At 39.0% G+C, this 15,440-nt stretch overlaps 1 protein-coding gene, 1 non-coding gene and 1 pseudogene across 13 annotated transcripts in view; 1 reads left to right on the top strand and 2 right to left on the bottom strand.

The window, feature by feature from the left end:
- ZNF568 (zinc finger protein 568) overlaps positions 1 to 15,440 on the top strand; it is a 106,717-nt gene that overhangs the window by 83,674 nt on the left and 7,603 nt on the right. For 8 of the 12 annotated variants that reach the window (XM_055553268.1, XM_055553266.1, XM_055553272.1 and 5 more), the window contains 2 exons: positions 253 to 524; positions 2,840 to 2,898. In XM_055553268.1, coding sequence (XP_055409243.1) covers positions 491 to 524; positions 2,840 to 2,898 — 93 coding nt within the window. In that variant the 5' untranslated portion in view covers positions 253 to 490. Of the gene's footprint in view, positions 1 to 252; positions 525 to 1,031; positions 1,061 to 2,308; positions 2,376 to 2,839; positions 2,899 to 15,440 lie in introns of all 12 variants that reach the window. The other 4 variants (XM_055553275.1, XM_055553274.1, XM_055553273.1 and 1 more) reach the window with 4 other exon arrangements.
- On the bottom strand, positions 1,624 to 2,260 carry LOC129631975 (60S ribosomal protein L17-like; annotated as a pseudogene).
- On the bottom strand, positions 9,158 to 9,284 carry LOC129632615 (small nucleolar RNA SNORA25). The gene has a single exon (XR_008704605.1). It is a non-coding gene; the product is annotated as a small nucleolar RNA SNORA25 (small nucleolar RNA).

Raw genomic sequence — 15,440 nt, 5'->3', positions numbered from 1 at the left:
ACATGATCCATAACTGTGCAAGACAGAAACAACAGTGTCTTTTATGACCTAACCTTGGAAGTCACACACTGTCATTCTGCAATATCCTATTGGTTAGACAGGTCAACTCTATTCAGTATGGGAGGGGTGTATGAGAAACATGAATACCAGAAGATAGTGATCCCTGGGGGCACCTTGAAGGCTGGTTCCCATAGGGATAGGGATGCAGTGAGAAGACATCAGGTAAATTGGATTTATATCATAAACCCACAGGTCCTGGCTCCACAAAGATAAGACAGATCTGTGATGTAAGGAGAAAGAAGCATGAAGAGCAGGTATCTGTTATGGAGGAGACTTCCTGATCTGAGACCTTCCCCACCAGCTGGGGAGTCCTGAGATACAGTGGACCCTGGAATTTCTAGACCTGCACCCTATCTTAACCCCTCTGTATGGACTGTGGAAGGACTGAAGTACATCTTAACCTTCAGAGATCAACAGTAGCAGTGTGACAATGAAGCGTTTGACTCGGATGATGGAAAGGACAGGTGAGGTGGCTCAGAGATGAGCAGAATTTAGGAGAGAGGATGTAAAAGGAGAAGGTCAGTACTCCTACCAAGAAATTACACAAGTTACTGACTGTTGTCGTGTTTTGTTTTGTTTTATAATGTTGCTGTACCAGGTCTTAGTTGAGGCATTTGGGATCTAGTTCTCTGACCATGGATTAACCCTGGGCCCCCTGCTTTGGAACCATGGAGTCTTAGCCACTTGACCACCAGGGAAGTCCCTTTGTCGATGGTTTTTATTCACTTGACAAGTGCTTTTTAAATAAATTTTTCATGTACTTTATATTTTTCTTAAATACATTTTTATTTTTTTAAGTGCTGTTAAATATATAACTATAAACAAAAGTTTCCTGTTCCATTCCTTCCCATACCCTCTTCCCATTAGCCATCAGCAACTACTTGGAACATTTTTTTTCTGGATATTCTGGTATTCAGCTCTGCTTTCCTGAATAACATCCTCATACTGCTAATGTTTGATTTCTGTTTTAGATATTTCCTATTGACTTTTGACAGTGGAGGTGAGAATTTATCTCTGTTTTCTGCCTAACCCCTTCCTCATCACCTTCTCCCCATCCTGACTCCCACCCACTGTTCTTTCCCTTCTTTCTAATAGGGTGTTTTGTTGGAGATTGAAGGTTGACCAGTGTCAGGATCTATATGCATTTTCTTTTGAGCTAGTCAATTTTCCCAGCAAGAAGTCCTAAACAGATTGAGGAGTATTAAGCTGGAACGCTGGGAGGCAAACAAAGGAAAAAAGTTGAGGGGAGTACCTCATCTTTCATACCGACAACTTTCACTTAATTCCCTTATTTTCTCTACATTGCTTCAACCCCACCTTATATTTAATTCCTTGTTTTTCAGCCCCACCCCAATCTTCTGCTTGCAGAAGTAACTAGTGCCTCTATTCCTGAGGCTTTCAAGTGTTCTGCCATGGTTTCCCCAACCTGAAGCTCAGTTAAGCTTCACCCTTCTCTAAGTTAGAAACCAGTCATCTGTCTGCTCTCTAGCTTTCAAAATTTTGTTGACATCTCTCTCTTTTTTTTTTTTTTTAACTTTTATTTGCATTTATTTTTTGCGGCATTTATTCCCAGGCCATAAGTTTGTGTTTCTTCAGTTTCTTCTGGGATATCTTTTTCTTCTGTGCAACTTTGTCTTCTGGTTTAGGAACAATCCATTCTTTTTCAGTAAGGATCATCTCAATGTGGCAGGGAGAGCTCATGTATGGGTTGATCCAACCATGAGCTCTGTAAGTCCTGTGCTGCATCTTGGGGGCTTTGTTCACCTGGATGTGCTCAATGACCAGAGAATCTACATCTAACCCCTTAAGTTCAGCATTACTCTCTGCATTTTGGGGCATGTGCAGTAAAAATTCAGCACTCTTTTTGGGCCACTGATCCTGCATCCAGCCCCACTGTTTGGCCTATGCACACCTACCAACTCCACCATTGTAATGAAGGAATGGCACACATTGCTTCTTTAAAGTGACATCCTTAAGATACTTGGTGACTTTTCTGATATGCATACCCTTTATGGCCTGGGCAGTTTCACGAGTGTTCTTAAAGTGAACACAAAGATTTGAACCTCTTGATTTGCATGATTTTGTGGGGTTTTCTGGGTCGAGTAAATAGCCCACCATTTTTGGAGGTCACCTGAGGCTGCTTACTGGAAAAGTAAGTGTTGACATCTCTTATCTGTCAAAGTCTTCTATATTCTTTGTCCTTGTGATATTTTTTTCTTTTGTTTCTTTCATTTTGCTTATGTTTCAGAGAGAACAGAAATAAATAGAAGTGTTCAGCCTTTGATTTCTAACCTGAAGGACCTGAATTTTTTAGGGTAAAAAATGTCAATTAAGTTATTTTAAAATGTCTTTAGAATTATAACTGTATTTCATTTCATCATATGAATATTCCACAGTGCCTATAACCTGTATATGATTAAAGTTTTTCCAAATTCTTTATAGTACTTCATAAATAATTTAATCCTTAGGTCTCTGTAGTATTTATTATTATGTACTTAATATGTCTCCTATTAGGAATAGGATCCTTATATCAGGATCCTATGGAAATAGATTCATTGGGCACCCTAGACTTAGCCCTCTAGAAATTCCCATAGAATTCTATAGGATTAAAATTATAAGCCATCTGTGTACAGTTCAGTGTGTCTGTAGCCTGGTGGTGGTTAATATTTCTCAAAGCTCTGAGGGTCGTTACAGGTAATCTTGTAGCTGATGTTGAAGATTTCTGTAGTCCTTTATCTGGAGCTTTAAAATAAATAGGTTTTTATTTCTTTTTCCTCAGCTTGGCATTCTCCAGACTCTGCCCTTTTCCAGGAAGAAGAGGATATGGCCAATTCTCTTGTATGTTTTAAGCATGTATTTGTTTCCTGTATTATTTTACAACCAGTTGCAATGAGTTACCTTAACCTATCAGTAAGTTGGAAAAAAATGAGTCAAAAATCATGGTGAGGAAAAACACAGCTAGAAGATCAGAACCAGGGGAGATGTGAGATATGGCTATGAATAAACAGGTCCATACAGGGTTATACAACTTGAGTTCAAATTTGAGTATGATCTGGAGAAGCAAAAGCAAATTGAAACATATTCATCTGATAGTTTACACTGTTTTTGAGGAAAAAAACTTATAATTCAGGAAAGAAAAAAACTTTTCATTGACACCCAGATCAAAAAGAAATCCAAAACAATTCCATAATTCTAATGATTTTAAGCTCAGTTTATTAAAAGTCTTTCTTGGTCATAGATTAAAAATTAGAATTATATGGCAGAGTAATTTGAATATTTCTTTAAAATGATCTAATATTTTCTTCAGTTGAGATTTTTAAAGTTGAACTAAAATATATACTAATATTCTATGACAAAATTTTTTGTAGTTCTGATATCCATAGCTCTTCATGTTTTATTTTAATGGTTTCAAAAGATAACAGTGTTCTTCATATTTTTACAAAATGACTCATTTTCCTCTGCTGTTGATTCTTTTTGTTTCCAACTCTGGAATCCCTCATGCTCTTATATTTTAAATATTTTCCACTTCACTGGCTTTTTTTCTCAGCTCATATCTTTTCCATCTTGAAACACACATATGCACTTCTATTGACCATATGATCATGTGGCTTATCCAGTTATTTCTCCTTTTGGCAGAGTGATTTTTCTGGGCCTAGACAGACTTGGGTTCAAATCTTGGCTGAGTGACTTACTAAGTGCATGCTGCTAAGTCGCTTTAGTCATGTCCGACTCTGCGTGACCCCATGGACTGCAGCCTACCAGGCTTCTCCGTCCATGGGATTCTCCAGGCAAGAACACTGGAGTGGTGCCATTGCCTTCTCCCTACTAAGTGCATGATTATGGGCAATTTTCTTAATCTCTTTGGCCTTAGTTACATCATCTGTAAATGGAGATAATAATAGTACCTATCCCATAGGAATATTGGGAGGGCTAAATGCACACAGTAAGTGCTCCATAAATGATAAATATTGTTAATAATTATTATCTATATCACTTTCTTTTGTTAACTGTATTCATTGGCCTACTTTTTTAGTTTAGCATATAAAACTGATAAAAGAGAAGATGCCTTATTCGTGTTCACAAAATTAATCCTTCTCTTCAATAAACCTGCCATAAACACTGTAATAAGGCAAAACCGTAAACAGTTTTTGTAATATAGAAGTATATTGGAACTTTCAAGGTGGTCCAATAGTTAAGACTCCACCTTTCACTGTGGCAGGTGTAGGTTCAATCCCTGGTTGGGGTACTGAGGTCCCATATGCCTCAGCATGTGGCCAAAAATTAAAAAGAAAACAACTAATAACTCCTAAAAATTAGTAATTAAGAATATAGATAATTGGGTGAAGAACATGAGCAAGCAGTTGGAAAAAATGCAAGTGGCCAGTAAATACTTTAAAATATAAAAATGTCACAAAGAAACAGACTGTCAGATTTGTATAGATAGATTTTTTTTTAGATGTATTTTGAATTCATGGGTAATGATTATCTTTTAGAGGATTCCAAATAGTTTTTGTGAATTTTCTTTAGAAAGTAAAAACCTGGAGGTAATGAGTTGTGATCTACATATAGGGTACTCTAAGCTTTCAAAAAATTTATGTAGTTCCTCTCAGATGCCAGAGTCAGACGTTTTGGTCTGGATTATCAACTAGAAATGGACTGCCTATGTTTCTGGACATGCAGACCTAAATTTGTTCTCAGTTCAGTTCAGTCGCTCAGTCGTGTCCGACTCTTTGCAACCCCATGAATCGCAGCACACCAGGCCTCCCTGTCCATCACCAACTCCCGGAGTTCACCCAGACTCACGTCCATCGAGTCAGTAATGCCATCCAGCAACCTCATCCTCTGTTGTCCCTTTCTCATCCTGCCCCCAATCCCTCCCAACAGCAGAGTCTTTTCCAATGAGTCAGCTCTTCGCATGAGGTGGCCAAAGTACTGGAGTTTCAGCTTTAGCATCATTCCTTCCAAAGAAATCCCAGGGCTGATCTCCTTCAGAATGGACTGGTTGGATCTCCTTGCAGTCCAAGGGACTCTAAAGAGTCTTCTCCAACACCACAGTTCAAAAGCATCAATTCTGCGGCGCTCAGCTTTCTTCACAGTCCAACTCTCACATCCATACATGACCACAGGAAAAACGATACCCTTGACTAGATGGACCTTTGTTGGCAAAGTAATGTCTCTGCTTTTGAATATGCTATCTAGGTTGGTCATCACTTTCCTTCCAATGAGTAAGCGTCTCTTAATTTCATGGCTGCAGTCACCATCTGCAGTGATTTTGGAGCCCAGAAAAATAAAGTCTGACACTGTTTCCACTGTTTCCCCATCTATTTCCCATGAAGTGATGGGACCAGATGCCATGATCTTCGTTTTCTGAATGTTGAGCTTTAAGCCAACCTTTTCAGTCTCCACTTTCACTTTCATCAAGAGGCTTTTGAGTTCCTCTTCACTTTCTGCCATAAGGGTGGCGTCATCTGCATATCTGAGGTTATTGATATTTCTCCTGGCAATCTTGATTCCAGCTTGTGTTTCCTCCAGTCCAGCGTTTCTCATGATGTACTCTGCATATAAGTTAAATAAACAGGGTGACAATATACAGCCTTGGCGTACTCCTTTTCCTATTTGGAACCAGTCTGTTGTTCCATGTCCAGTTCTAAGTGTTGTTTCCTGACCTGCATACAAATTTCTCAAGAGGCAGATCAGGTGGTCTGGTATTCCCATCTCTTTCAGAATTTCCCACAGTTTATTGTGATCCATACAGTCAAAGGCTTTGGCATAGTCAATAAAGCAGAAATAGATGTTTTTCTGGAACTCTCTTGCTTTTTCCATGATCCAGCAGATGTTGGCAATTTGATCTCTGGTTCCTCTGCCTTTCCTAAAACCAGCTTGAACATCAGGAAGTTCACGGTTCCCATATTGCTGAAGCCTGGCTTGGAGAATTTTGAGCATTACTTTACTAGCGTGTGAGATGAGTGCAATTGTGCGGTAGTTTGAGCATTCTTTGGCATTGCCTTTCTTTGGGATTGGAATGAAAACTGACCTTTTCCAGTCCTGTGGCCACTGCTGAGTTTTCCACATTTGCTGGCATATTGAGTGCAGCACTTTCACAGCATCATCTTTCAGGATTTGGAATAGCTGCACTGGAATTCCATCACCTCCACTAGCTTTGTTCGTAGTGATGCTTTCTAAGGCCCGCTTGACTTCACATTCCAGGATGTCTGGCTCTAGGTCAGTGATCACACCATCATGATTATCTGGGTCATGAAGATCTTTTTTGTACAGTTCTTCTGTGTATTCTTGCCATCTCTTCTTAATATCTTCTGCTTCTGTTAGGTCCATACCATTTCTGTCCTTTATCGAGCCCATCTTTGCATGAAATGTTCCCTTGGTATCTCTAATTTTCTTGAAGAGATCTCTAGTCTTTCCCATTCTGTTGTTTTCCTCTATTTCTTTGCATTGATCGCTGAAGAAGGCTTTCTTATCTCTTCTTGCTATTCTTTGGAACTCTGCATTTAGAGGCTTATATCTTCCCTTTTCTCCTTTGCTTTTCACTTCACTTCTTTTCACAGCTATTTGTAAGGCCTCCCCAGACAGCCATTTTGCTTTTTTGCATTTCTTTTCCATGGGGATGGTCTTGACCCCTGTCTCCTGTACAATGTCATGAACCTCATTCCATAGCTCATCAGGCACTCTATCTATCAGATCTAGGCCCTTAAATCTATTTGTCACTTCCAGTGTATAATCATAAGGGATTTGTTTTAGGTCATACCTGAATGGTCTAGTGGTTTTCCCTCCTTTCTTCAATTTAAGTCTGAATTTGGCAATAAGGAGTTCATGGTCTGAGCCACAGTCAGCTCCCGGTCTTGTTTTTGCTGACTGTATAGAGCTTCTCCATCTTTGGCTGCAAAGAATATAATCAATCTGATTTTGGTGTTGACCATCTGGTGATGTCCATCTATAGAGTCTTCTCTTGTGTTGTTGGAAGAGGGTGTTTGCTATGACCAGTGCATTTTCTTGGCAAAACTCTATTAGTCTTTGCCCTGCTTCATTCTGTATTCCAAGGCCAAATTTGCCTGTTACTCCAGGTGTTTCTTGACTTCCTACTTTTGCATTCCAGTCCCCTATAATGAAAAGGACATCTTTTTTGGGTGTTAGTTCTAAAAGGTCTTGTAGGTCTTCATAGAACTGTTCAACTTCAGCTTCTTCAGTGTTACTGATTGGGGCATAGACTTGGATTACTGTGATATTGAATGGTTTGCCTTGGAAACGAACAGAGATCATTCTGTCATTTTTGAGATTGCATCCAAGTACTGCATTTCAGGCTCTTGTTGACCATGATGGCTACTCCATTTCTTCTGAGGGATTCCTGCCCGCAGAAGTAGACATAATGGTCATCTGAGTTAAATTCACCCATTCCAGTCCATTTGAGTTCTCTGATTCCTAGAATGTCAACGTTCACTCTTGCCCTCTCTTGTTTGACCACTTCCAATTTGCCTTGATTCATGGACCTGACATTCCAAGTTCCTATGCAATATTGCTCTTTACAGCATCAGACCTTGCTTCTATCACCAGTCACATCCACAACTGGGTATTGTTTTTGCTTTGGCTCCATCCCTTCATTCTTTCTGGAGTTATTTCTCCACTGATCTCCAGTAGCATATTGGGGACCTACTGACCTGAGGAGTTCCTCTTTCAGTATCCTATCATTTTGCCTTTTCATACTGCTCATGGGGTTCTCAAGGCAAGAATACTGAAGTGGTTTGCCATTCCCTTCTCCAGTGGACCACATTCTGTCAGATGTCTCCACCATGACCCGCCCATCTTGGGTTGCCCCACGGGCATGGCTTAATTTCATTGAGTTAGAGAAGGCTGTGGTCCTAGTTTGATTAGATTGACTAGTTTCCTGTGAGTATGGTTTCAGTGTGTCTGCCCTCTGATGCCCTCTTGCAACACCTACCATCTTACTTGGGTTTCTCTTACCTTGGGCGTGGGGTATCTCTTCACGGCTACTCCAGCAAAGCGCAGCCGCTGCTCCTTACCTTGGACGAGGGGTATCTCCTCACCGCCGCCCTTCCTGACCTTCAACATGGGATAGCTCCTCTAGGCCCTCCTGCGCCCGCACAGCCACGGCTCCTTGGAGGTGGGGTAGCTCCTCCCGGCCGCCGCCCCTGGCCTTGGGCATGGGCGCGTGGGGTAGCTCCTCCCGGCCTCGGCCCCTGACCTCAGACTCAGGGTAGCTCCTCTGGCCAACCCCCCGACCTCGGACGCAGGATAGCTCCTCTGGCCACCCACCCTGACCTCGGACGCGGGGTAGTTCCTCTCACCGTTCCTGCTCAGTCGCAGCCTGGCACTCTCGGCTGCCGCCCTGACCTCTGACATGGGGTAACTCGTTCTAGAATATGGTTAAAATTATATTCCATGGCAGATTTATTTATATTTGAATAGACTACATAGCAGGTAAAAAAAAATCTTCTACAGCAATAAGTATAATAGTTTTATTGAGTGCCTATTATGTACTAGTTATTTTGTGCTATAAACTTTACATAGCTTATTTCCTGTAATCATTACCAGAAGCTTGTGAAGTCGATATTATTTTAATTTTTACAGAAAAAGGAAATGAAGCACAGAGATTAAGAAACTTTCATAACTTCATGCATGAAGTATATAATAAAGAGGATTTAAACCCACTCAGCCTGACTCTAGGACCACACTCTTATGATACTGTGTAAATGGAAATCCACTCCTAAGTGAAGAAATGTAAATTTTGCCAATTGACTGTTAATATTGTTTGTCCACTTTATGTTGTTAGTCCTTTTTCCACTTGAAATTAAGGAATTTTAAGAATGCATGCTTCAGCATTAGGATTTATGCAGGTATCTTCTAGTTTCTCATTTGTCTTCTAATTTGTCAGTTACATATTATCATGTATCTTTTGTTGTATATAAACTTTAAATTTGAATAGTTATATCTAGCCTATGACAGGTATGGCATACAATAAGAATTCAATCAAAATTAATATGCAACATTAATTTTTATTGTTGTTAAACGTGGGGGACATTTATTTTTACTTTCGTATATCACCAGTCCTGTATATGAGTGGTTAAATCTTATCTCCTCAGGAAAACATAGCACTTGTGAGTGACTGTAATATTCTATGGAGAACTTCAATCTTTGGTCACAGCATTAAGAGCTCCCGGTTTTGGTCTCATAAGCCCTCTTTGAAATGACCTGTGCAACATTAATGAGATCTTCTTTCATGAGTTGCCAATGTTGTCTTTTCTAAGATATCTTTCTTAATATTACAATATAGAGATAGTTTCTTTTCAAACCTTTGTTTTTCATATTTAGTCTTTGATCCACCTGGAATTTAATTTTGTAATTGGTCCAAGGTAGGAATTGGCTGCTAATTATATCAGTAAAATTATTTTTGCATGTAGGAGACCAGTTGTTCCAATACTGTTTGTTAAATAAATACTTTCTTTGTGATGCCACTTTTACCATATACATGCTTAATCATTTCTAGGCTATTTAGTTTTTAAAGGTTTATTTATTTATTTATGGCTGTGCTGGGCCTTCATTACTGTGCTTGGGCTTCTTAGTTGTGGCAAGCGGGGGCTATTCTTTGTTGCGGTACCAGGGCTTCTCATTGCAGTGGCTTCTCTTGTTGCTGAGCTCAGGCTCTGGAGCATGCAGGCTTCAGTTGTTGTGGTATGTGGGCTCAGTAGTTGTGCATAGACTTAGTTGCTCCCTAGCATGTAGGATCTTCCCTGGACCAAGGATCAAACGCATGTCCCCTCCGTTGGCAGGTGGATTCTTTACCACTGAGCCACCAGGGAAGCCCATTTCTATGCTCTTTATTCTGTTTCTTTAATCTATTTGTCTACATCTATACCAGTACTATACTCTGTGTGTGTATATGTGTTTACATTGTTTTAATTACTTTATAGTAACCCTGTTTGATTGATAGGGATCTGCACAGTGTTCTAGTTTTTAAGAAATTTCTCAGGTACTTTGGGACCTGTGTGCTTCTCTTTGAATTTTAAAATCAGTTTATTTCCTATCTAAGGAAAAAAACCCGTTGGGATTTTAATTGGAATTGCAAAGAATTATAGACTACAGACCTTCCTGACTTAACAACCATCATAATTTGAAAATATTATAAATTGAAAATATATTTAATAATATTTAATACATCTAACCTTATGTTTCCACAAGTTCAGCAATGGAAAGTAATCAAGACTTTATGTGAAACCACCCACTATGGATACAAGGCTTTTTGGAAAGCCCTTTGGAATTTATTGCAAAGTTTGTTTGTAAGCAAAGGAATAAAAATGGTGGTGGCTCAGGTTACCAAATCCTGTGACACATGTTTACAAAATAATCCTAGAACAGCATCACCCCCTCCTCCACTAGTTAGGCCCATTCAACACTGAGGAAGCAACATGGAGGAGAATTGGCAAATTAATTTTAATAAGATGCCCAAGTCCAGAAGCTGCAAATATTTATTAGTAATGGAAGACACATTCCCTGGATGAATAGAAACTTTTCCCACACAGACAGAACAGGTCTCGGAGGTAACAAAAAACTTGATTTAGGAGATAATCCCACATTTCGGATTATCTCAATTTATACAAAGTGATACTGAACCTGCCTTTACTTCTAAAATTACTCAACAAGTAGCGGAAAGCTTGGGGATGAAAGATTCCCTTCAAGCAGGAGACCCCAATCCTTTGTGGAAAAAATGAACAATATTTTGAAGCAAATTATAGCCAGATTCCCTCCTCCAGGGAAGAATTTGGCTATAGTTCCAAATTCCACTCCAGTAGTCTTGCCTGGAGAATCCCAAGAACAGAGGAGCCGGTGGGCTACAGTCCATAGGGTCGCAAAGAGTCAGACATTAAGGGACTTAGCCTGCACACCTAACCTACCAAACATCGTAGCTTAGTTTAGCCTACCTTGAGTATGCTCAGAACACTTACATTGGCTTATAGTTGTGGAAAATCATCTAACACAAAGCCTGTTTCATAGTAAAGTGTTGAATATCACATGTGATTTATTGAATACTGTAGTGAAAATGAAAAACAGAATGGCTGAGTGGGTACAGAATAGTTGTAAGAGTTTATTGGTTGTTTACCTTTGTGATCATCAGCTGACTGGGAGCTATGGCTTGTTGCCACTGCCCAGCATCACCAGAAAATATTCTACTACATATAGCTAACATGAGAAAAGATTAAAAATTTGAGGTATCTACATTTTCTTCACTTTCTCTCCATTGTAAAGTTGAAAATTTATAAGTCAAACTGTTGTACGTTAGGGACTATCTGTAATCAGAGAATAATTGAAACTTTTTTTTTCTATCGCAGAGATATTTCATTTTAAGAAAATCCACTAATATAATTTATCCTATTCAAGAAAGAATATAATCAGCTCCATAGAACTGCTAATTTTTCTTAAATCAGAATGTGAGACTTTTAGGAGGATATATTTATAAAATAGAAGTAAAAGGATACTTCCTTAACATGATATTTTAAAAAATCATTCTACATACATAATAAGCTAAAAGCCAGAATCATATTTACTGTGGAAAATGAGACATATTCCTACTAAAGTCAGGAATGTGACCAGATTGCTCATGCTACCACATTTATTTACTAAAATTCTATATACATATAGGGCTTCCCTCATAGTTTGGTCAGTAAAGAATCTGCCTGCAATGCAGATCTGGGGTTTGATTCCTGGGTTGGGAAGATCCTCTGGAGAAGGAAATGGCAACCTACTCCAGTATTCTCACCTGGAGAATCCCATGGACAGAGGGTCCTGGCAGGCTACAGTCTGTGGGGTTGCAAGAGTTGGACATGACTTAGTGACTATACCACCACCACCACTATATACATATAGAAAAGAGAAAAAAGATAAAAGTTGGGAAGGTGCATACAAAATTATTATTTCTAGGTGATACATTTATGTGTGTGTGCACCTGAAGATGAAACAAGAGAAATCAAAACAGTATGGACACAAAATTAATATGCAAAAATTAATAGCATTTCTCTATATTAATACAAACCACAACCAGATCAGAAATAAAATGGAAGCTGGGAATTCCCTGTGGTTAAGACTCAGCACTTTCACTGCCATGGTCAGAATTCAAACCCTGGTTGGGGAACTAAGATCCTGAAAACCCTGTGGGGCAGCCAAATAATATATAAATTTTAAAAATGAATAAAGCAAAATGGAAGAAAGATGTTAAGAGTAGAAACAAAATCCTAAAGGAAAAAAAGATGTATATGGGAGAAAGAAACCTTTAAAACATTACTGAGACCTAGAAGAGAATTTGAGTAAATTTTTAATATATACTTTTAAAAAATAAAATTGTCATTATTAATTCAGTATGAATTCTCTTCAATCTTCAGATTTATTGAAATCTCAGATATTCTAAATACACCTTTTAAAATAAGGCAGTTCTGTTCAAGCTGAGTGTAGAAGACATTTGGAAAATAAAAATGTATATAATATCCAAGAAAAAAACATGAAAAAATACTGTGTTATGCTCCAAGTTTTAGAAAGAATAACATTTATTTAATATTTGTATAACTTTAAGGAAAAAATATCCTTTTACAAAAAGTTGCCAGTCAGCATATACACCATAGAATTGATACGTAATTACCTTTATGCCTTCACTGTAACGGAGAAGGCAATGGCACCCCACTCCAGTACTCTTGCCTGGAAAGTCCCATGGGCGGAGGAGCCTGGTGGGCTGCAGTCCATGGGGTCGCTAAGAGTTGGACACGACTGAGTGACTTCACTTTCACTTTTCACTTTCATGCACTGGAGAAGGAAATGGCAACCCACTCCAGTGTTCTTGCCTGGAGAATCCCAGGGACGGGGGAGCCTGGTGGGCTGCCATCTATGGGGTCGCACAGAGTCGGACACGACTGAAGTGACTTAGCTTAGCTTCACTGTAAACTTTATTTCTAAAAAAGATTTATCATATTAAGTATCTTAAAAATGAAGGAGAAGGAGACTGCTGTGATTACCAGCAGGACCTCTGGAAATGTTAAGGCTTCCTGTCAGGGCTAGGGTGATTCTCATCTTTTTGTTGGTTCTGTCTGATAGGAAAATGAACAAAAATTTAATGACACAAATTAAATTTATGTTTTTTGACAATCCCCTTTGTTCCTTGCTCCAAAAATGGAACTCTTGGCATATATACATGTAAAGAGCATCAATATCTTAGGAAAATAGACTGTTATAAAGCACTGATTCATCATTGTATACAGTTAGAAATTAACCCATATTTACTTTTTTTACTTGTTTTACAGTTTCTGTCAAGCCTTTGGATATGAAATTTATGCTCATACACTAGTTAGTGGGAAAGATGTTCTAATGGTAATTTATTAGAGGTAGTGAAAAATACGGTTTTTGTTGTTCCCTATTTTTTTAATGGTTCATATTCCATGAAAAGTGAAAGTGTTAGTCACTCAGTCATGTCCGACTCTTTGTGACCTTATGGGCCACACTCCTCTATCCTTGGAATTCTCTAGGCAAGAGTACTAGAGTGGGTAGCCATTCCTTCTCCAGGGGATCTTCCTGGCCCAGGGATCGAACCCAGATCTCCTGCATTACAGGTGCATTCTGTACTGTCTGTGCCGCCAAGGAAGCCCAATAAGGGTTATTTATTCCTGGAACATTTATTAAATGGTTACTGGGTGCCAGGCTCAGTTCTGCATTTTTAACATTTTTTTGGTCTCATTTAGTCCTCATAACAACTCTTTGAGGAAAATGCCACTTTACAGATGAGGTTCAAATTTGGCTATTTGTTGACTTTACACAATTCGTTAAAAAAAGAAAAAGAAAAAAAGAAAAAAAAATTTTTTGGCTATGCCGAGAGGCTTATGGGAATCTTAGTTCCCTGATCAGGGATTGAACCTGGGCCAAGGCAGTGAAAGAACCAAGTCCTAACCACTGGACTTCCAGGGAATTCCCACACAGTTAGTAAATTTTGAGGCCAGGATTTGAACTCATGATGTCAGATTCTACAGCCTGTTGACCAGTAAAAATATCTAAATCCAGTTTCGTTTTGAGAGCTTAGTTCTTTGAAAAATTTTAAATCAACTATGTGTTAAATCAGGTTTCTTTTCAGCTTTTCTGCTTCTTTTCTGAGTAGAACAACAGGTCTTTATTCTTATACAGGTTGACTTTGTGGACTTTGGGCTCTGCTTTGGGCTGCAGATCACCTGGTCTTGACACAGGCTGTGGGATGGGCTCCCAGCTCCTCCAGATTGTGTTCACTCAGGTGAACGGGTGAGCAGCTTCCTGGGGCAAGCTCTTCACTTGCCCGATCACTGGAGTACATGGACCAAGTCAAAGGGTGTGTTAAAATACAAATTCAACTTGAGTACATTTTGAAGATCTTTACTGGCTTTATTCCTTGATTCATGAGTCAGAGAACTTCCAATCTAGCAGATATACAGGAACTTCGAGGAGCTATACCAAGTTAATTTTACATGCAGAGGGAGAGGGGCAAGGAAGTTACAGTAGCAAAAAGCAGACTGATTCTGGCCCGATTACTTTCCCTTAGGGGATGATAGGGTCTATCAGACAGATTACTTCACTAATGATCATCAGGTGATTTCTGCTTGGCTGGTTTAATAGTCCAGTTCTAGAGAGGCTGAAACTAATTAAGTCTCAGTTTGGTGACGTGAAACTTAGCATAAGTGACTCCATTTTGGGCCTGTTGTCTTGTTTTTAACAGGTGTAAGCATTTTTCTCATGAAAAAGTATTGGGTTTTGTCAAGTGCTTTTTTTGCAGCTGTTGAGATGATCATATGAATTTGTTCTTTATTCTGTCCACATTGTGTATTACATTAGTTTATTTTCAGATGTTAAATCAGTATTGTTAAATCAGCATTCCTGGGATAAAGCCCACTTAGTAATGGTTTGTAACTCTTTATATATATATATATATATATATTCTTTGCTTTTAAAGAGCAGTTTCAAGTTCACAGCAAAGTTGAGAGGAAGGTACAGAGGTTCTCCATATACCTCTTGCCTCCACAGGTGCATAGCCTCCCCCATTATCAACATCCCCCATCAGAGTGGTACAGTTGTTACAATTGATGGTCCTATATTGACATCATGTTCACCCAATGTCCAATAGTTTACATTCAGACTCACTCTTTGTGTTGTACAATCAATGAATTTGGACAAATGTATGTACATGTATATATATGTGTGTGTATATATATGGGTGCTTGCCTGATAGCTCGTTGGTAAAGAATGGTGTGTGTGTGTATATATATTGTGTGTGTGTGTGTGTGTGTGTGTGTATATATATATATACACATCTGCCTGCAATGCAGGAGACCAGGGTTTTACCCCCGATCCGG

The sequence above is a fragment of the Bubalus kerabau genome, chromosome 17 (assembly GCF_029407905.1).
Source record: "Bubalus kerabau isolate K-KA32 ecotype Philippines breed swamp buffalo chromosome 17, PCC_UOA_SB_1v2, whole genome shotgun sequence".
Classification (NCBI taxonomy): Eukaryota; Metazoa; Chordata; class Mammalia; order Artiodactyla; family Bovidae; genus Bubalus; species Bubalus kerabau.
The sequence above is the reverse complement of the archived record's forward strand: the minus strand, read 5'-3'. Positions and strand labels throughout refer to the sequence as shown.